This window comes from Humulus lupulus, chromosome 3 (assembly GCF_963169125.1).
Source record: "Humulus lupulus chromosome 3, drHumLupu1.1, whole genome shotgun sequence".
Classification (NCBI taxonomy): domain Eukaryota; kingdom Viridiplantae; phylum Streptophyta; class Magnoliopsida; order Rosales; family Cannabaceae; genus Humulus; species Humulus lupulus.
Window position 1 is genome coordinate 170,396,231 of NC_084795.1, and position 23,354 is coordinate 170,419,584.

Here is a 23,354-nt window from a genome sequence, read left to right on the forward strand (position 1 = left end):
CACTAGCGCACAGAACGCGACTCAGCCATTGGTAGCTTAGGACAGCTTATTATGTACTGAGCTCGGTTTAAGTGGGCCGGAGTCAGTGGGTAAACAGGGGGTGCGGCCTAAGTTGTCGGTCCTGATTATCATGTAACTTGATTGTTATTAATGCTTAGTTTCATCTTTGACTATGTATACGTGCTATGTAATTAATATGAGTGTTAAGTGTTTGATCATGCTTAAGGGATAATTCATCTATTATTGTTGTTTGCAATGCACATTATGTTTTCTTGCTGGGCCTTGGCTCACAGGTGCTACGTGGTGCAGGTAAAGGCAAGGGAAAACTTGATCAGCCCTCACTTGGAGAGCTCTATGAGCTGAATGTACATGACTTGCTGCTTAGTCGCCACAGTTTAGGGGAAAACAAAAATCGGGGAACCAGAAACATCTGTTTTTCCTTAGAATGGCTAATGGTTGTCTAAACTTTGGGAATTTTGTAAACTGACTTTCAAACGCTATTCCATTTTGGGATCCCATGTGTAAAATGTTTTGTTATATAAAATGTACACTTTTGAGACCAAAATTTTTTAACCCTAGTTCATTAGTGGTTTTAGTATCATGTTTTCAATAAATGACTTGATTAGCAAGTCATGCACCTTTGTAAATACACAGTGTTGCATTCTTGGCTATCCAGGGGGTTACAACTTTCAGGAAGTTGAACTACATGGATCAACAGTAGATGAGGTAAGTCAAGTTAGCTTAATCCTCAACAGTCTCTCTCCAGCTTTCCTGCCGTTCACAACCAACTATGTGTTGAATAAACTCAACTATTGTCTGACACAACTCATGAACGAGCTTCAGCCTTTTGAGTCTATCATGGGTGGACCGAGTAAGGGAGGAGAAAAGAAGACAACTACTACTGCTGCTACTGATCCAGCTAAGGCTGAAGCTAACCAAGCTTCGTCTTCGAAAGTAGGAAACAAGAGGAAAGGTGGGCAAAACAAAAACCCCATGCCTGCAAAGGCTGCGCAGAAAAGTGCCCAACCAAATGCACAGACGCCTAAGGGAAAGAACAAGAAAGGTAAAGGAAAGTGTTTTCACTGCAAAAGGAAGGGGCATTGGAAACATGATTGCCCCAAGTTTCTAGCATCTAAAAAAAAAGGTAATGATTATAGTTCATTTATCTTAGAAACATGTGTTTTAGAGAATGATATATCCATTTGGGTTATTAATTCTGGATCTACCAACCATGTTTGTAACTCTTTACAACTTCTTGAATCGTGGGAAGAAGTGGATGAAGTTGGCTTAAAGCTTAGAGTTGGGAACGGAGCGTTCGTTGTGTCCAAGCTAGAGGAAGAGCTCGTCTAAAGTTCGGAAATAAATACTTAATTTTAAATGATGTATTTTTTATTCCAGATTTTAGTAGAATTTTAATTTCAGTTTCCATGTTGCAATTAGAACGATTTGTTATGACTTTCACAAGTTCTAATATATCTATTTCTTTCAATGGATCACAATTGTGTATTGCATGTTTGGAAAACAGGCTTTATATTCTACGACCTAATGAACCCCTCGCTCTTAACAATGATTTATTAAAAGTAGCTAAACCTCGGACCAATAAATGTTAAAAGACCGATAACGATAATATGACATATTTATGGAACTTGAGACTAGGTCATAGTGCCTACGATAAGATTCAAAGACTTACAAAGGTCGGGCCTTTGAGGGAACTCACCTTAGGTTAATTACCTATCTATGAATCTTGTCTAAAAGGCAAACTGACCAAGCATCCATTCTCTACAAAGGTTGATAGGGCCAAAGAACCACTTGGACTTGTGCATTCAGATGTTTGTGGACCTTTGAACGTACAAGACAGGGGTGGTTTTGAGTATTTCATCACTTTCATTGATGATTACTCTATATACTCATGTCTTTACCTAATGCATAGGAAATCATAAACATTTTCAAGGTTTCAGGAATTCCAAGCAATGGCTCAGAACCAATTAGGTAAAATGTTAAATATCTTGCGATGTGATAAGGGTGAAGAATATTTTGATATGCAGTTCAAAGATCATTTAACTGAACTTGGGATTTTATCACAACTTACTACCCCAGGTACTCCGCAAGAAAATGGTGTAGCGAAACGCCGGAACAGAATGTTATTGGAAATGGTTAGATGCATGCTTAGTTACTCAACTCTACCAACTTCATTCTGGGGACATGCAATTGAAACCACGAACGACATTCTCAATGTCGTGTCGTCTAAATCAATCCCCAAAACACCTTTAGAACACTAGAATGGTCGTGAACCTAGTTTACTCCATTATAGAATCTGGGGGTGTCTCGCTCACGTCCTGAGGAAAAATGAGGGAAAGCTAGAATTGCGAACTAAAGTTTGCATGTTTGTTGGCTATCCTAAAGGTACTTGGGGTGGACTTTTCTATAGTCATTAAGAAAAGAAAGTGTTTACTTCTACAAATGCTTCTTATCTGGAAAATGACTATGTCCAGAACTTTAAACCTCGCAGCAAAGTAGTTTTAGAGGAGATGGTTAAAGAATTGACGCCAACCAATGTTCTGTCATCATCAACCAGAGATGGTGATGAAATTCCCACTCTTCATGTACAACTGACGCAAGTCGATTTAAATGAAGAAAGTACTATTGTTCCAGAGCAAACAGTCACGGAGCCTCGTCGTAGTGGAAGGGTTTCTAGGAGCCCAGTTCGTTATGGTTTGGATGGTGAAACCAATATGGTTGTTGGTGACACTAGTGATGATGATCCGTTGTCTTTCAAACAGGCAATGGAAAGCCTTGAAAAGGAACGATGGCTCGAATCCATGAAACAGGAAATGGAGTCCATGTACTCAAATTCCGTCTGGGATCTTGTGGAAGCACCCAGTGACTTTAGGGTCATTGGGTGCAAGTGGATCCACAATAAGAAATGAGGAGTTGATGGAAATATCGAGACTTATAAAGCTCGATTAGTGGCAAAGGGTTATACCCAAAGAGAAGGCGTGGACTATGAGGAAACTTTAAGTCCGATAGCCATGCTCAAGTCCATACACATCCTCCTATCCATAGCAGCCGCTCTCGACTATGAGATCTGGCAAATGGATGTCAAGACAGCTTTTCTTAATGGGAAGCTTGACGAAGTCATTTATATGGATCAGCCATAAGGTTTTAAATTAGCTGGACAAGAAGGAAAAGTTTGCAAGTTGAATAGGTCCATTTATGGACTTAAGCAAGCTTATCGTTCCTGAAATCTTAGGTTTGATGAGATAATCAAAACTTATGGCTTTGAAAAACTTATTGATGAGCCTTGTGTTTACCAACTGAAGGCAAATCAAATAGTGGTATTCCTAGTTCTTTATGTAGGTGATATCTTACTCATTGGAAACAATGTTAAGAAATAATCAGATGTGAAGAATTGGCTGAGCACTCAATTCTAGATGAAGGATTTGGGTGAAGCAAGTTATGTTCTAGGTATCCAAATCATCAGGGATAGAAAGAACAGACTCTTAGCTCTTTCTCAAGCAGCTTACAAGCATAAAACGAAAGAACCTTTCTCAATGACAAATTCCAAGAGAGGACGTTTACCGTCCTGCCATGGAATTCATCTTTCAAAGAAGCAGTCTACCCAAACTCCTAAAGAGGAAGATGCAATGAGAAAAGTTCCTTACGCATCAACAGTTGGAAGTCTGATGTATGCCACATTGCGTACTAGACCAGATATCTGCTATGCAGTGGGAGTAGTGAGCAGGTATCATTCAAACCCAGGACCAGAGCATTGGATAGAATTTAAGCATATCCTGAAGTATTTAAGGCGGACTAGGGATTATATGTTAGTCTACAAGGGTGGTATTCTGAACCATGTAGGCTACACCGATTCAGATTTTCAGACTGATGTCGATGATAAGAAATCTACTTCTAGAATGGTTTTTACTCTTGGGGGTGGAGCTGTGATATGGAGAAGTGTAAAGCAGTCTGTAATCTCAGATCCCAGCATGGAGGCTGAGTACATAGCCGCGTCAGTCTTGATGTTATTCAAGAAATGGATAAATCGCTTGTGTTGTTTTGTGACAATACATGAGCGATAACCAACTCGAAAGAACCTCGTAGTCACAAGAGGAGTAAGCATATAGAAAGGAAGTATCACATTATTCGAGAATATGTGGAAATGGGAGATGTGAAGGTTATGAAGATTGCATCTGAAGACAATCTTGCGGATTTTTTTACAAAGACACTACTAGAAGCTACATTTGATAAGCATATCAAAGAAATGGGATTAGTAGAATTAACGTTTTAGTTTTAATTAGTGCAAGTGGGAGTTTGTTAGGGATTTATGCCCTAATTAAAACCCAATTTCTTTATAATCTCATTTATTATCAAAAAAAGAATAGAAATTATTTTTTGACTTTGTCAATCACTTTGCTCACATGTTTTATTTTCATAATTATTTGTTTTGTATAAACTTCTATTAAATCTCGAGCATATAGCTAATCGTATTTATAGTGACGTATTCACAGTGGAATATAAATATGATTATATGTTCAAAATAAGTTAGTCCTATGATTAGTCAGTGCATAGGATTTACACTAACATGCCAATCTACGATATGATCTACTTACACATTGTAGTGTTATGTTAATTCCAGAACATTAGCAAAGTAAAAAAGATCGGATGTATTTGTTACATTGGACTGGACCAATATTGATAGTTGATAGGATAAGTAAACATACCGTTATTATCTATTCTAGTCATATCATATAATTGACCATAGGTCAATTCAATCTCAATTCTGAGTGGTTAGTATTCTAAATGATTATATTATTTTAGTTCTTTGACTTGTTCGTTACCCGCTTACCCTACGGACTAGCCCATACTTACATCTTGGGAACTTGGAAGTGTAATTGAGTGGGAGTGTTAATCATATATATGAACATCTATAGCTTCTAGTGAAGAAGTGAAATGATAGTTTCCTTTCAGTTTGGTTCAAGGTGCTAAATGATAGAAATCTCATTTCAGTAATTAATATTAGTTTACTAAAATATCATTTACAAGGAACTAAGTGTTTTAAGGATAAAATACAATGAGGGGTAAAATGGTATATTAGTACCATCTCATTGTAGACCGTCTACAGGGGATTGAGTGAAAATTATGGTTGTAACAATGGATAATTAATAGCGTATCTATATTTGTTATAGAGTGTTCTATGAATTCAAGAGTGCAATTCTGAGTCTTTAGTGGAGTCACGAGGAATTAAGAAGTTAGTAAATTTATTTATTAGATTTATGTTAACTTATTGGAGCTTGATTTCATAGGCTCATGGTCCCCACTGTACCTTGGATAAAATCATCTAGATAGTCTCAATTAATTGATTTAATTATCAAAGTTGACCAGGTAAATTTTGGATAGTTTCACAGAGTTATGTAATTTTGAGAAAAAAGAGAAATTAGGGCAGATTTATTAATTAAGCTAAATTAGTATCTAAATTAATAAATAAGTTTAAATCAAGCTTCAAATTATAAATAATTTATTTGATAAAGGATTTAAATAATTATTTAATTAATTAAATCAATAGAAAATAATACAGGCATTGATTTTATGTCCAATGGGCTTATAATTAAATGGAAAATTTCATGGGCCTAAAGCCCATTATAATTTCAACCTAGGGTTGTTAATTGGCTATTATTTTATTGGTTTTTTAATTAAATAAATCACCCAATTGAGTCTATAAAAGGAATGTTAAGTGAGAGTTGAAATAAGATGACAGACACTAGTTTTCTGATAGGTTTTAGATTCTCTCTAAACATAAGTCATTTTCTAATCCTTATTGTTCTTCTCTCTGTATCTATCCCATGTGTTGAGAATTGCCCACCCTAGTCTAGGTGATTCCAAGGACACTTTGGAAGACTATGAAGAAAATTGAAGATTGGTTCAGTTTCTTGGTAATACTCTAGGACAGAAAGGATACAAGGGTTAGAAAAACTGAAGGAAGTACTCTTACTCTGTTGCGTATAATGTAGGTGTTCTTATCATTATTTCTCTTTGAATTCAATTTTAGAAACATGTTCTAGGTTATCTCATATTTATTTGTTTAATATTATATCTACATAAAAATAAATAAAGATCCTGTATAAGTATCATAAGAGAATTATCTCAACTCTGGATTCATTTTCGTTAGATGATCCATCAATGAAGAGTTTCCACAACTCTTGCAACGGTTCTCTCATTGGCTCCTCCTGAAAACATGTGCATTCTGCCACAAAATCAGCAAGCGCTTGACTCTTGATTGTTGTGCGCGACTTAAGCAAACATGTCGATGTTTGAGGTTTTAGCAAACATGTCGATGTTTGAGGTTTTAGCAAGATCTGCCTTAAATGTTGATCGGTTAAGACGTGGATGGTGTCCGATTGGAAATACAGTCTGAGTTTTCTCAAGGCCAAGATCAAGCAAAACACGATTTTTTTTTATTAAAGGGTATCTTGGCTAAGCTCCTAGAATCCTTTTACTCACATAGTACACCGAATTCTGTGCCCGACTTTCTTCTCGAGCTAATACGACGCTGACTGCATTTTCTGTCACATATAGCTAAAAGAGCAAACGCTCTCCAACTGTTGGTTTTGATAATATGGGGGATTCAGCCAAGTGAGTTTATAGATTCTAAAATTAATGCTCTCATTCTTCGGTCCACTCAAACTTTTTGTTTTCCCTGAGCAAGTTGTAGAACGGGAGACACTTGTCAGTCGATTTTGAAACGAAGTGGTTTAGGGCTGCTACTTTCCCAATTAGGATTTGTACTTCTTTATGCGACCTAGGCAAAGGAATTTCTAATAATGACCTAATCTTCTCTGGGATTGCCTCTATCCTCCTTGTGTTGACTATGAAGCCCAAAAAAATTTCCTGACGAAACCCCAAAGGTGAACTTTTTAGGGTTTAGCTTCATGTCATATTTCCGTACCACGCCAAAACTCTTCCAAGTTAGATACATGGTTACTGGAAGTCTTTGATTTAATGAGCATATCATCGACTTACACTTCCATGTTTTTTCCGATCTGGTTAACAAATATTTTGTTGACTAGCCATTGGTATGTTGCACCAGCATTTTTCAGCCCAAATGACATAATTTTGTAGCAGTATACGTTATGCTCAGCCTTGAAGCTAGTGTGCTCTTGGTCTGCAGGGTTCATCGCGATCTGGTTATATCCAGAATATGTGTCCATGAATGACATGAGCTCGTGACCGGCTGTTGCGTCTACCAACTGATTGATTTGAGGTAGTTAAAAACAATCCTTAGGACAGGCCTTATTAAGGTCGGAGAAGTCAATGCAAGTTTTCCACTTTCCATTGGGCTTTGGGACCAAAACAGGGTTAGTAATCTAGGTTGGATATTTTGCTTCCCTTATGAATCCACACATAAGTAAGCGAGCTACTTCTTCCTCTAATGCTTCTGATCGCTCCTTCCTAATTTGCCTTCGTTTCTATACCTTTGTAGGCACATTCCTGTCTTGATTCAGAGTATGCATTATAACATTTGGATAGATTCCCACCATATCTTCATGTGACCAAGCGAAGACGTCCAGGTTATTTCTCAAAAACTCGACCAGCCCCTTCTTCCTTTCAGTTCCAATATTCTTTCCAATCTTTACTACCCTAGAAGGTACTTCTAGATCGACACTGATTCCCTCGAGCTCCTCCAATGCTTGGAGATCAAACCTGTATTCACCTATTCTTAGGTGACCTCCTTACCTCTTTCTTGAGGTTCTTCTGCCCCATGGGAAATTTCCATTACCCGAGGCTCCTCACCCCCCTTAATGATGACCATTTCTTGCTGCTCAGATTGTGATTATCCCTTTATAGCAATGCTATAGCATTCTCTGGTAGTGAGCTAATCTCCTCTTGCAATACATATACCTGAGGTCGAGGGGAACTTCGTTGCTAAATGTTGGATTGAGGTGATAGCCTCAAAAGTCATCAATGCAGGTCATCCCAAAATTGTGTTGTATGCGGCAGGGACAATCGATTACAACATACTCCAACATCCTAGCGTAACTATGAGCCTAATCGTCCCTATGGCTCTATTACTTCTTCTGAGAATATGTATAGGGTCATCGAGGTCACCATAAATTCATGTTTACAAAGCTCCCATTATCAATCAATATACTCCATACGCTTCGATTGGTGAGCTGAACAGTTATCACCAATGGATTATTGTGTGGGAACTAGAGGTGGCTTGTGTCCTCTTCCGTGAAAATAATTGGTTATTTCTCCAACCGTTGTTGTTTTGATAACCTTTGCTCTGGAATGAACTCAGTGGCTTTAACTCCTGTATGTACCTTTTCTGGGGCCCCATTACTCGTGCCCTCCAAGTGAGGTCCTCCAGCAATAATGGTTATATCCCCTCGTTCTACTAGAGGAGTGATGATTTGGTTCCCCTAATCTGGTTGAGCCCGGGGTTGACTGACCAGATTTGCCGGAGTTGGATGAATATTTTTTCCAGCTGTGTGATTTGAAACTACTTGGTTTCGGGCATATTGGGCTAATGGTCCAGCCTGGATGAGAGTCTCAATCTCATCCTTTAGCTGACGGACAGTATTATGGATGATATTGTTGTGACATTGGAAAAATTCGGTAGGGTCTCTCTTTTCCCTCTGGTTCCTCAAGGGCTCTAGTTTCTTCCATGGAAGGCGATTAGAATTTTCTAGGAAGATACATCCTCGCGTATCTTTAAGGCCGGTATAGGTCGTGTAGATGGAATTGTCCTTTTCACTGAGCTTATTCATTTTGGTTCCATTCTGGTCGCCTCACAGTCCCCTTCTGCTTATTGCTCTAGGTCTGGTTATTCTGGGTAGCAGGTTGAGTCAAAGCTGCAACATACGACACCACTCCAACAGATTGGACAGGGGTCTGGCTGGTTCCTGTAAGGGCAGATTGTGCCTCCTCCAAATTTATCCATTCCTGAGCCCAATCCAGGAATTCATCTACACTCTTTACTCCTTTGTGTTGGAGTTCTTTCCATAAATCACCTCTTACTGTCATCTCTGCCCTCATAGCCATTATCTTGGAGTTGTCATCAACATCCCTAGCTCATGTTACCGCATTGATGAACTGGTTCAGAAATGCCTTCAGGGACTCACCAGGTTATTGTTTAATGTTAGCGAGCGAATCGACTTCAACGCAATTTTCCTTCGCATCTCGGAACTATCTCTTAAACTCGGAACAAAACTTTCTCCACGAGGTGATTGATTGCTTGTTATACTTGTTGAACCATAATCTGGGCAGTCCAGTCAATGTTTCAGGGAACAAGATACATCTTAAGTCGAACCCAATGTTGTGGGTCATCATTAATGTGTTGAACATCCCAAGGTGATTGGACGGGTTAGTGTTGCCATCATATGCGGGCATAGTCGGCATCCTAAAGTGAATAGGATATGGATCTGTCACAATATTAGGAGAAAGAGATTCGAAATCCTCATCAGAATCACACTCATCGACTCCTTTTCCAAATAGTAGTCTCTTCATTTGTTTTTCCATTAAGGCCAGTCTCTCAAGGCTTGGATCCTTGGAATCTAGGTTATTGGGAGCTAATTACCGGCCCCCATCCTGTTGTTTTCTCTCAAAGCTTAAGCTCGGTTAGGTGGGACATTCCCATTGTCGTGTACGATAGATGGATCTCCCCTAGGCTGAGTATAGCTCAAATCATCATGGAAAACTGGAAGTCCTCTTTCTGAATTCAGATCATCACACAGGTCGGGATGTGGGTCGAAACGTAGACTTTGTGCAGAGCTCAAGTGATTCCTCACGTCGGTCTTGTGCCTGACTCTATGCAGGCTCTCTGTCCAGTAATCCATTGGCGAAGCTTACAGCCCATGGCTAGGATCGAGGACCTAGATTATTAGCGCGAGGTTGTGGGATATAGATGTCCTATGAAGGAGGACGATTTCTCCTGCCATCCCCTTGAGCTAGAACATTCCTCTGTGGGTGAGGTGGCGTTGGATGTTGAACTGTTAATGATGGATGTCTTATTGGTGAAGCTATCCTAGTTCCATCGGGGCGCACTAGATTAGTTCGTCCCTGATCTACTCCAACTTCCTGGGTTAGAGGCAAGACTGGTTCATTTCTCCATGTTGAAGGCTCTAACTGTGGCACAGATGGATTTGCTGGGGTGTCTCGCCTCCTCGAATTGGTCCCAGCATGCCCTGTTTGGCCAGGTTGGTTCCTGGAAGTGTGAGTTGAATGATCGTTTATGTGAAGGTTGGTAGGTTGAGCATTCCGTGGAGTCTGTTCAGAAGGCATGGAACTCGGGGTCGCAGTCTAAATAGATCGACTGACATGAGGTCGATGACTTCTATGAGTATTAGTAGGTTGAGTATTTTGCTCGATCCGCTCTGAAGGTATGGACCTTGGTGTTGCAATTCTAACAAAGCGACAAAGATTGGGTCGATTATTCATGTGGGACCTATGGGACCCACTTTTCCTCCTTCCGATGTTAACATCAGTTATAGGAGGGGGTAATCGTGCCAAGATCTCCTCAATATTCTTGTTAGCCTGAGCAAGATGGCTCCTTAAAAGGGCATTTTCTATCTCGATGGTTGTCATGTATCCTGGATGGGGATTTGGTGGGCCTGATGCTGAGCTCCTAGCGTCTTCTTGACCCAAATGTTGCTTCCCAAGGAGATATTGAGCAATTGAGCCTTCTTCAGTGGGGACAGCCGAACATTGTACCTCCTGATCACCATGTTGTTCTGTCTCATTGTCACGCATAGACCTGGTGACCACCATGGTGAATGTTAGGTGAAACTTGTGGGGGATTAAGCCTAATAAACTCTCAACAAAAGCCCCAATCTGTTGATGTGATTTTTTGCCAACAATAGAAATCCGATAATAGAGATATTAGGCTTTGCTAAACCCTAATTGAACAAATGAAAAATATAACGAACACTCACACTTTTATGTGGTTCCGTGTTTAAAATCCACCTAGTCCATGAGACAATCTTATTGATCTACTTAAGACTCTAGAAGAAATTGTTGTTGACAATTTCAGCTGAGTTTCAGTATATAGAGAGTCGGTCCCTTTTTCTATCCATTCCTCTGGTATTTATAGGGGATTCTCCTGGACATCTTTAGGTAACCAAATACGTAAATATGATAAATAATAAATTTGGGTAACTTCCCATTTCATAAGGATATGATTGCCTACAGAATTTACATCTGTTATCTCGGGTAATAAATGTGTAATAAAATATGGGTCTTTATGAGGCGTATAAAGAATCTCTTAGTCTTTTGGGATCCTTCACTGTGCGTCATGACCAAGTTTCCGCGAGCTGAACACTTCCTTCAAGCTGGATGTTGAAGAACTCACCTAACCTAAGACGATCCAAGTTCATAGTTTCTAGAAGGTGATCTGGCCATCACGCATCTAGAACTAAATTGTCGACGCAAGAGGCGATCTGAAGATTATCTGGTTGTCGTAAGTTGTCAAGTTTACTCGAGCTGCTCTCTCCAGAGTTGTCTAGATGTTCTATCTGTATGCTTTCTTGATGAGCTTGTCTACCAATTGTACCCCATGCTGAGTAATTTAGTTCGTATTTATTTTGTGGTACAACACTTTCATGGAAAGGTGAATGGATGGTGGTATGACACTTGTGCCACCATTCATGTTACCTATGATAAATCTCTTTTCAAGGCCTTTGAATCTTCAAAGGAAGGGCAAGAGATACAAATGGGCAATGAGAAAAGAACCAAGGTTGAAGGAAAGGGGACTATTTATTTCTTCTTCACATCTGGCAAAAAGGTTCTACTCACCGATGTTTTGTATGTACCATGAATTAGTAGAAACCTTGTGAGTTTTAGTTTGTTTGGCAAACCAAGAATCAAGGTTGTGATAGATTTTGGCAAGATTACTTTGTCCAAGGGAAATATATTTGTGGGAAAGGATTATGCATGTGATGGCATGTTTAAACATTGTAATTCTATTTACAAGGTGAACAATAAAGCTTCCTCTTCTTCTTGTTATATGCTTGACTCAAATTCTATTAGTTTGTGGCCTGTTAGACTTGCACATAAATGACTTAGCACAATTAAAACAGCAATAAAATGTTGATTGATTTATTGTGATAATGTTGAGCATGATAAATGTGAATTATGTGTTAAATCTAAGATGGTAAATAAACATTTTCCAAGTGTTGAAAGAAACTCTAAGTTGTTAGATCTGATACATAGTGGCTTATGTGAACTAAATAGAATGTTGACTAGAGGAGGAAGTAGTTATTTTATTACTTTCATAGATGATTGCTCTAGGATCACACCTATATATTTGCTTAATTAGAATAATGAAGCATTTAATGTGTTTAAAGCTTATAAAGCGAAAGTTAAAAACTAATTGGAAAGGAAAAGTAAAGTGCTTAGAAGTTATAGCGATGGTGAATATTTTTTAAATGATTTCAACTTGTTTTGTGAAGAGCATGCAATAATACATGAATGTATGGCACCTTATACTCCACAACAAAATGGTATAGTAGAAAGGATGAATAGAACATTTCTTTAGATGATTAATGTTATGCTATTACATTCAAAGTTGAATTTTAGTTTGTGGGGTGAAGCATTTCTATCTGCCTGTCATATTTTGAATCGTATTCCCATGAATAAAAGCAATATATCTCCATATGAGTTATGGAAAGGAAAGAAACCAAAATTTTTTATCTAAAAGAGTATGGGTCTCTTGCATATTGCAAGAACATCTCAAAATGACCAAGTTTCTTCCAAGGGCTATAAGATATGCATTTGTGGGGAAAAAATTTCATGAGGGTTGAACTCTAGATTGGTTTTGAGTTTTTGTGAGGATATGGAATAATTTATGGGGTTGTTGTGATGCTTAGGTTGTATGGATGAGATTTCTAGAATTACTTCTAGGTTTAGATGTTGTTTGGAGTGTGATTTAGTGGTTTAGGCTCAGGGAAAAACGCAGAAAAATGGTGGAGTTTCTGGGTTTTGGGGCTCGAGTCACCGCCCTGTTCCTCAAGCGCCGGGGTCTGCATGAACTCAAAGGCTTGGGAGCCTCAAATTTTTTCCCAGGCGCCGCAGCGCAGGCTATGGCGTGTCGCGGCCCGTGTCCGTTTGATGAGAGCCCAAGGCTCTCTGACTTATGGCACGTCGTGGCCCTTAATGGCTATGTCGCAGTTCTAATTCACAATGCTGGCCAATTGAAGGTTTTAAACCTGGGAACCCAAATGTTAAGGCTCGCGAAGGATTCTACTACCTAGTTTAGTAGAATTCAAGGTCCCAAATGCTAGTATTTTCATTTGAAGTTATTAATTGGTTAGGTATTGATGGATATCTCTTTATTATGGTGTTGTGACTAGGATGTATGTCTAGGCTCGGGCTTAGGAGATTATGCTCGAGATCGCATTAATCTATCAGGTTGGGACATAGGTAACAAAACTATTTGTGCCTATAGAGCAGGGCATGGCCCGATTATTTACGTTTAAGTGTTTTATGTGAATGTTATGTCTTGCTATGCTATGTGTCCATGATTGTGAATGAAACGACAAAGGTCGGGAATGGCGAAGGTCGGTAACGACGAAGGCCGGGAACGACAAAGGCCAAGAACGGCGAAGGCCGAGAACGACGAATGCCGGGAACAGTGAAGGTTAGGGACGGCAAGGCTAGGAAAGGAAAAAATATGATGAGTGCATGCCGCTAGGACGAGACCCTCTAAGGGTGCAGTGGTCACTCGTTCGGTGAAGACCATTAACCCAGTGCCTGGTAAAGCACCTACGTCGGCATAGGTCGCTATATGTTTAATTTACTATCTGTTTAAAATGTACATTATTGGATTGATTGTGATATGTTATGCATTGAGTTTTCTTGCTGTGCTGTGACTCACGGGTGCTCTATGGTACAGGTAAGGGCATGGGAAAGGTTAACCAACCATGAGTTGGAGAGCGTGGAGCGGCATGTACATGTTCGGCCTACCTGGCTGCCATAACCGGGGTTGTTTGTGGAATTTACTTTAGATGGTTGATTTTGTCGCTTAGGTTGACTGTATTCACATTTTTTAGTTGTAACACATTTTCAAACAGTATTTTGGGATCCCAAATTTATAACTTTTACAATTTTAATGAATGTCTGAATCTTTTATAATTAATGTTATCAAATGATTTTTTATTTCAATTTAATCACTTTTCAACCTAAAACCTCGATTAGCGAGCTAATGGCACATTTATAAATCATATGGTAACAGCTCTAAGGTAGTAGGGTGTTACAACTTGGTATCAGAGCATGCCAAGGTATATGGTTCCAGGAGATCGACCAAACATATATGCTAGCTACCAGTGACATGCTTGACTCAAGGTTGGTCGATATTAAATGAACTATGTGTTTAACTTCTTGTTTAAGTTTCCTTGTTTGCCTGAATATTATAGATAGGGCATAATGAATGTGTTTGTATATGCATGATGCTAGGGCACGACCCCTTGATTGCTATATGCTTATGTTATGTGCATGTGGTGTGAATTGATGCATGTGGCTGATTGATGGGACTAGGAGGTGTTTTTTTGGGATGTTATTAGCATGCGTGATGTGGAGTGTCATTGATTGCAAGCATATTGAAGTTATGCCTTGACAATCGATTAGACTCTGCGTCAATGTGGCTGAGGATGACAACCAGGGTCAAGACCCTCCACCCGCCCGACAGAACTGGCAACAATTTTTTGCCTAAATTGAAGCCAGACTTCAACGAATGGAAGATCAGCTCCGAGGATTGAGGCGAAAAGCCCCTCCTCAGGGTATTTGGTTGCATATTCCACAGGCGGTGGCACCAGTGCCAGCCTAGCCTGTGATGGAAAATAGGTGGGAGCCTTTATACAAGAGGTTCAGGAAGCAACACCCTCCCACCTTTGAGGGCAGTCCAGATCTGCTACGAGTAAAGCAGTGGATGAATATGACTTTTTCCATCTGGGATTTCATGAGGGTGGAAAGGAATGAAAGGGTGGCTTGTACAAGCTACATGTTGAGGGAGGACGCACGCACCTGGTGGGAAGTTGTGTCCCAGCGGAGGGATGTGACAGTTATGACTTGCGAAGAGTTCAACGATGTTTTCATCGAAAAATATTACAATGTTGCGGTCCGAGCTGCAAAGGTGGATGAGTTCACCAATCTAACTCAGAACTGAATGAATGTTACAGAATATGCACTGAAGTTTGACCTGTTAGTGACGTTTGCACCAGATTTGGTGCCTACGGATATGGCACTGTGGGATCAGCTTTTGCGGGGATTGAACGTCATGATAGCACATGACGTCAAGATAACATTAGATCCGAGGACTACAGCCTATGCACAAGTAGTGGAGAAGGCCCATACAGCTGAGGGGGTCGAAGATCTGATATGGAGAGAGGCCATCAGAAGGTGCGATGCTAGGCGGACGGTGCCTCTTTTCACTGGTTCTAGCCAAGGTAGTGGCCCAAGAGATCAGAAGAGAAAGGCCCCAGATTCTTTTGTTCCTCCTGGTTCAGATTGGAGGGCACGGGGTGCTTTCAGTGGTCGTCGGGGTGGGGGAGAGGACTGGAGGAATTTCCCAGAGTGTCCTCAGTGCAGGCGATGACATCAAGGAGAGTGCAGAGTCAGAGCATGCTTCACTTGTTAGAGTGTTAGTCACCTGAGGAAGGACTACCCATAAGCCACGAAAGTAGAACTGAAGAAGAGCGACAGCCTCACTCAAGCTAGAGTATTTACCTTGACCCAAACTGAGGCTGAGGCTAGTCCCTCGGTCGTGATAGGTCAGATTTTTAGTGCCAGTTCTTCATTTACTGCGTTGATTGATTTAGGAGCTACTCATTCAATTTTATCTACTAGAGAGATAGAGTGTTTGTGTAGACCTTGTGATATGTATGCTAGGGGATTCAGAACTTTGTTGCCAACTGGGGAATCTGTAGTCTCTAGGAGATGGGCTAGGGCATTACCAGTAGAGATAGACAGTAGAGAGTTGTATGTTGATCTGATTGAGCTAGCGATGGATGACTTTGATATGATTCTGGGGATGGATTGGTTGTCAAATCACGAGGCGACGATAGGCTGCAAGCAAAGGATGGTGACATTTGAACCATAAGGGTAGGTACCCTTTGTATTTGTGGGAACAGTGAGTGGACCACGAGTACCTATGATCTCTGCACTAAAGGCTAGAGACCTAATGCAAGAAGGTTGCATAGGATTCTTAGCAAACATAGTAAATACCTCTAGGATTGTTTCAGTTGGACAGTATAAGACCAGATTAGTATGCGACTTTCCAGATGTATTCCCAGCAGACTTGCCAGGGTTGCCACCACACAGAGAGATTGAGTTCGTCATAGAGTTGGCACCAGAGGCGGAGCCAGTATCTAGGACAGCTTATAGAATGGCTCCAACAGAGTGGAAAGAACTAAAGATTCAATTGCATGAGTTACTGGATCTAGGATTCATCAAACCTAGTTTTTCGCCATAGGGTGCTCCAATATTGTTTGTTAAGAAGAAAGATGGGCCCTTAAGGATGTGCATTAACAATGGAGAGTTGAACAATTTGACCATTAAGAATAAGTACCCATTGCCTAAGATCGAAGACTTGTTTGACCAGCTACAGGGAAAGACAATGTTCTCGAAAATTGATCTTCGATCCGGCTACCACTAGTTAAGGATTAGAGAGGAAGACATACCAAAGACCGCATTTCGCACGAGGTATAGACATTATGAATTCCTTGTCATATCCTTTGGATTAACCAATGCCCCAACAACCTTTATGGACTTGATGAATGGGATCTTTAGGGATTATTTGGATAAAATTGTGATCATATTCATTGATGATATTCTAAGTTCCAGTCAGAGACACAGCATAAGCAGCATCTTCGTTTGGTACTACAGCGGTTGAGAGAGCATATATTATATGCTAAGTTAAGTAAATGTCAATTTTGGTTTCCCCAAGTAACATTTCTGGGCCACATTTTGAGTGAGGGGATTCTGCTAGACCCAAGCATGATTAAGGCAGTGAGGTTCCAGGGCGAGCAGTGTACCAGAGGTTAAAAGTTTCTTGGGATTAGCAAGGTACTATTAGCGATTCATTGAGGGATTCTCCAGAATAGCCACATTGTTAGTTGAGCTGACGTGTAAGAAGACCAAGTATGTTAGGGTGGATAGATATGAGAATAGTTTCAGGGAGTTGAAGTGGCAAATGATCACCGCTTCGGTATTGAGCCTTCCATCAGACAATGAGAATTTTGTAGTCTACTGTGATGCTTTGAGGCAGGGTTCGGTGTTTATATTGATGCATGCCGAAAAGGTGATAACCTAAGCATTGAGATAGTTGGAGTATAAGCAGAGGTAACCCACTCATGATCTGGAATTGGCAGGGTGGTATTTGCACTAAAGGTTTGGAGGCATTATCTGTATGGGAAGAAGTGCGAAATATACACTGACCATAAGAGTTTAAAGTATATCTTTACCCAGAATGATATTAATATGCGCCAAATGAGTTGGTTGTAATTGGTAAAAGACTACGACTGCGACATTTTATACCATCCAGGGAAGGCCAATGTGGTGGCCGACACATTGAGTCGGAAGGGCCCAGGGAAGTTATTCAATGTGAGGCAGATATCAAAAGAGTTAGTTGAGGAGATGACCAGAGCAGGAATTGAATTGGTAGTTGGGTCAGCTAGCCAATATCACTCTTTAGTCCACACTCCTTGAGAGGATCAAGGAAGCGTAGAAGAAGGAACCCCAAATGAAGAAACACATGGAGGATATACTTCACATATATTGAATCTGCTCCTTACTTGGATGAAAGTAGATTAGTTGTTCCTTTTAGTGTTGATTCGGGGCTAGAAAATAGAGGGCTTAATTTCTGTTAGAGAATAGAAATTTAATTCTATAATTAAATTTATAGAATAGTGTTCATTAGAAGATCAATGGAACTAATTTATAAACACATAACTAAAGAGGTTAATGGACATCAAGACCTAGCTTTAATTATGAACAACTAGTAGAGGGTCATAACTCTTGCAATGACTAAATCAATGGACAACTTTATATTTAGAGCTTCTAATAATATAAGAGTGTAGCTTTAAGAGTTCAACTATGAATTTCTAGTGGAATAATTTGTAGTTAATATATTAATTAATGGAACTAATAGTTAGTGAAATTAATTAAATTATTGGAGCTTAGAACTACGGGTTCATATTGTCCTCATATTAGCTCGATAACACAGAGGTATGATTTTGGTATTAAAAGGAAATAATTAAAAATAATGTCTTACTCTTAATCTCACAAATTAATATTGTTTGTGAAATAATATTTAAAATATTATTTTTGAAAAAATATTTAATGGAAAATAAAATTATATTAATAATTTTGTGAAATTAATTTTTATTGCAATTAATTTAATTATATTTAATTTTGTGGTATATTTGTATACTACATAAAATAATATGATAAATGCCCAACAAATAGCATTTTATAGAGATAAAATACCACAGCGCCCAAAGCCTTGTAATTGGCGCCAAACCACAATCCAAATGGATTGTGGCCCACGCAGAGGCCCAATGTGATTAGGGCTAGGTCTTCTTTTGATTGTTATATTAATATAACATAACATCATGCAAACGAGACATCAGATGCATTCCACGTTATTTTGCCAAGAGAGAAAAATAGAGAACTTTATTCTCTTGGTATTATGAGAAGTGAAATTTTGTTTTTGTATGATTACCAACTTAATTATTCAATTTAAATAATTAATTGCTGAACTATTACATAAATGTTTCAACAGACACATAAACTGTTTGAACAGAAACCAGATATGTTTAAACAGTTTATCATCAAAAAATAAAAATGAACATAAGGTAAAGAACACACAAAATTATACGTGGTATCAGCAATCTTTGCAGATTGCTACTAGTCCACGGGACCACGCCCAGAGAATGAAATTTATTAGAAGAATATCTAAATGATTACAAAACCAAATTGACTTGTACAAATAAAGACTCCCTCTTGAATTTGTCGCAACTGTTGTAATCTAAACTCCTAATCAAATTTCTGAAGTGCTAAGATCTTGAACTCCCTTCAAATCATAACACTTGCACTTTTCCTCCTGAAAAATGACTCACAAACAAGACTTCTCCCATAGCTTGATGAACAATGTCCAAGTGTGTACAACCTGCACAATTAGCACAAAGAAAAAACAGTACAGAAGTACACTATAATAAACCACTAAGAACTTGCTGGACTCAAGTTCTTCAAACAATAAAAAGTCTCTCTAAAACTTGAATATATTTGCAAAATAATACCCAAGAGAGATAATAAAAAAATCAACGACCTAAGGATGATTATATACCCTTTAGAATCCCTTTAGGTCATGTAAAACAAATCAGAAACCAATCAACCAATAAATGAAAAATCTTCCCAAACAGGAAAGTCAGAATCTGTTCAAATAGATTGGCGATCTGTTCAAACAGATTCATTGAACCTGAACAGTTTTTAAACCCAGTTTTCTTAAATAAATAAGGAAACAATATATACATTATCCCTGCAAGTTGTACACAATTTCTGAACAACCAAATCAGATCAAGAAATAAATACCAATAATTTCCATATATACAAAAGTTAAGACAAGATAATCTTTTATAGGAAATTATATATTTATTTTATGACATATATAGAATAATCTGATTTTAGAAAACATATCACAACAAAACAGGAAACTACCCATTTCGAAAATTCTTCTTTAATTAATTTTATCAAATATGCCAATAAAAGATTTTACAATCTCCCCCTTTGGCAATTTGATAGACAAAATTAATTCAAAAACCTTCAACACAAATGTTAGTTACAAGTAAAGAGAAAAAAACTCTCCCTGCAAATATGCATTAACTTATAACAATCATATAAAGAAACTAAACTTAACTCCCCCTCAAAATAAGAAGGTCCAGAGTTAAACAAAAACAACAACAAAGCAGGTTTTTGGAAGTATCTACTCTCCCCCTTTGTGTCTTTCAAAGAAGCGAAAGAATCAACAGAGGCTCGGACAGCAGCTAGTTCTGTATCAACAAGTCCGGAATCTGTGGGAATAGAGGAGGATGCATGAGGAATGTCATCCGAGGAAAACTTCAGAGATTGGGGCTTGACTTTCTTGGTTGATGGAGCATTAGTGGCTTCAGTATGAGGAGTAGACGCCTTGTAGGAAGCAGCAGTAGTGGGAGCCACCAAGTCTTCTTGATCAAGTTGGAGATCTTTTTACTGCATACTCAAAACTTTATAAATAACTTGAGGAAAAGGAAGATTCAAGTTTTTCCTATTACCTTTTCGAAATAAAATAATTTGATCATGGATGACCATAGCCCAGTTTATACTGATTCTGTTCCCCACTTTGTACAAAAATGAGGCCATGTCAAATGAGATAGTTGCGGTGTGAGAAGTTGGTTTCCAATTCGTTGTGGAAAACTTATGGAGGACAGCATAAGTGTAGGTGAGATTAGAGACCGAGATGACTGTATTAGATGGCCATACCATTTTTTTCCCTACTAATTCAATGATAATCGCATCCTTGTCAAGAGAAGCAAGATCATCATCATCCTCGACATCAAGAGGAAGATGCAAAGCAAGGGTAATATCTTGTGGAGAAAAAGAGAACCAATGGCCCCTAACAAACACTTTACAATACAAAGGAGATTTAGGTTCAATATTTTCATTAGTAAGATTAGCATAGAATTCCTTGACTATTCTATCCACAAAACCAGTAAATTTAACCAAAGAACCTGTCCATTTTCGATCTTGAAGCATTGTTAGCACACCATAAGGCCGATGATCACTCAAGACATAATTTCTCTCAATGATAAATTTCCTTTGAGCATAGAGAACCATATCACAAGCATTGTCATAATAACAAAAAGTTGAAGAATAAGGTTTGACATTTACACCTGAAAGTTTTGGAGAGGGTGTAGAATCAGAAATAGGTCTCTTGCCTTTAGCCTTGGATGACAAAGGAGTTGCAACTAGCTCTGTGTCAGATTTGGCTTCTTGTTCAGACGGGACAATGTCTTCTTGTTCTGGCTCATCAGACTCAGCCTCTGATTCTGCATTGTCAAGAACAGTTTCATCAGATAAGGTGGTATCACGGGTTGCTTTAGACTCAGATTTTCCTTCCTCAGGGTCAGATTCGAAGGAGGACGGAGAAGGGGGATGAGCCTTCAATATTTTCTTGGCAGCAGTCAAGGGGAAAGAAGACGAGTCCAAGCCCAATTTTTTTTTTGGAGCCACAAAATTTTTCTTGGACTGGCTCGGCTTCGATGGCAACTTGAGTAACCCAGCAGCAGCAGCTTTCGAAGAAGATGAAATAGATTTTGATTTTGCCCTAGCCATCAGAGACGATTCAATCAGAAGAGGAGATAGGTTCTTGGCTCGAGAGGGCACCACCACTTCAGATGGTGGTGCAACATCGACAATATCAGCGGTGATATCTGGAAACTCCATGGGGTGTTCAGAAGAGAAGGAGAACACCTTCTTGCGCGCCTTGGATTTGCAAGTTTTCCCAACAGAAACTTGCTGAAATAGATGGAGGCATCGTTGACACAGATGGAGGAGGCGATGGATAGGGCACCTTTCTGGATTGAGAAGCAGGGGTCTTCTTAGAGGAAGCTCCACAAGTTTTCACCATTGTTCCTTCTCTGAAAAACAGCAAACACTTACAAAAAAAATGAGAGAAAAAAATATTAGAAGAAGAAGATGTGGCTTAGAGGGATCGTGGGTGAGAAGAAAAAGGGTAGTGACAAGCTTTTTAAGGACAAAACTTACCCAATTAGGACACCCACCACAAGAAGAGGTTTCCCTTTTTTTTATAAATTTGTTTTAATTATTAAAAAATAAAAGGAAACAAACCTTAAGACACATGATCTAGATAAAAAACTTACCCCTTTTTTTTATATAAGGAAATAGAATAGATAGAGAATGCCAATACAAAAAAAAGGTAACCAAAAAATAACCCCACACAATCTTCCTATTGACCTTTCCCTTTTTTTTTTAAAAAAAAAATTCTAAACAAGGTACAAGACAATAAAGATACAAATCATGGTATTCCAAATTGAGAAAGAGGACAAAATAAAATCCTTGAAAATAAAGAATATATTAAATCACACAAAATAAATGCATAATTTCACATAATTACCACAGAGATTTGGTCCACCATGAATTTCCTTGTCAATCAAATATTTTTTTTATATATATAACAAGAGACAAATAATAAAACCCAACGAAAAAAGAAAAAACAATGCTTTGATCAAAGAGAGTCATCCTTGAAGAAATAATCAAGCAACTGAAAATAAGTGTTAGTGTATAACAAAGATAATAACACTTGTGAAAATGAAAAATTAGAAAGAGTATTCGAGAGAAATAAAGCACAATTCAGTCACAAGCACATATTCTTAAGTGAATCAATCAACATGTATGAGTCTTACACACATTTTTTTTTATTATTATAAACTGTGTACAATTTTTCTTGCATAGTTTCAAGCATAAGTGTGTGACAGTGTATGCAAGGGAACATTGCCCAATGACAAATAAGTCTTTTTCGAAATTGTAAATAATTGTAACCCATGAAGACGCTGTCAAACTACACCAGTGGTAGCCCTTTTCTATGGTAGCGTATCCTCTTTATAACTCTGAATTACAAAGTTCCAACTTACTCAAAAGACGGCTTTCACACACTAATGTTGGTAGCTCTATTCTTGCACAGGAGCTTGAAACAATGCTACACAAAAGGAAGCTTAAACATTTAACCATTGATTGATTGACCCGAATATCCCTAGGAGGAATTGATTATTTTTCTCTCAAGAATATACAACCAAAACCTCATAAACACAAGTCAGATTCTCCAGCTTGACACACAACAAAATTTTCAAATTAATTGAAAATTTTCTTAAACTTAAATAACACACATTTGATCAAGAGGACAACACAATAACAAGGAAATTTAAAGAGAACAAACCCCCAAAGATTTTCGGAGGAAATCAAAGCGAACCGAATCAAGAGCTTTAGTGAAAATATCAGCAATCTGTTTATGTGTTTCAATATATTCCAAGACAAGAACTTTATTTTCAACTAATTCTCTTATGAAATGATGACGAATATCAATATCTTTAGTACGAGAATGTTGCACATGATTTTTTGAAATATTAATTGCACTTGTATTATCACAAAAAATATTTAAAATGTCAAGATCAAACCCATAATCCATCATCATTTGCTTCATCCACAAAAGTTGTGCACAACAACTTCTTGCTACAATGTATTCGGCCTCAGCTGGTGAGAGAGAAATAGAATTCTGTTTCTTGCTGTGCCAAGAGACTAGATTATTTCCCAAG

At 38.6% G+C, this 23,354-nt stretch overlaps 1 protein-coding gene across 1 annotated transcript; it reads right to left on the minus strand.

Moving 5' to 3' along the window:
• Positions 1–19,067: 19,067 nt before the first annotated feature.
• LOC133825207 (uncharacterized) lies at positions 19,068–21,468 on the minus strand. Its single transcript, XM_062258184.1, has 4 exons — positions 20,298–21,468; positions 19,974–20,210; positions 19,808–19,852; positions 19,068–19,156 (listed from the first exon to the last, which is right to left on the minus strand). The coding sequence occupies exons 1-4, from the start codon at positions 21,466–21,468 to the stop codon at positions 19,068–19,070; spliced, it is 1,542 nt and encodes a 513-aa protein (XP_062114168.1).
• Positions 21,469–23,354: the final 1,886 nt, after the last annotated feature.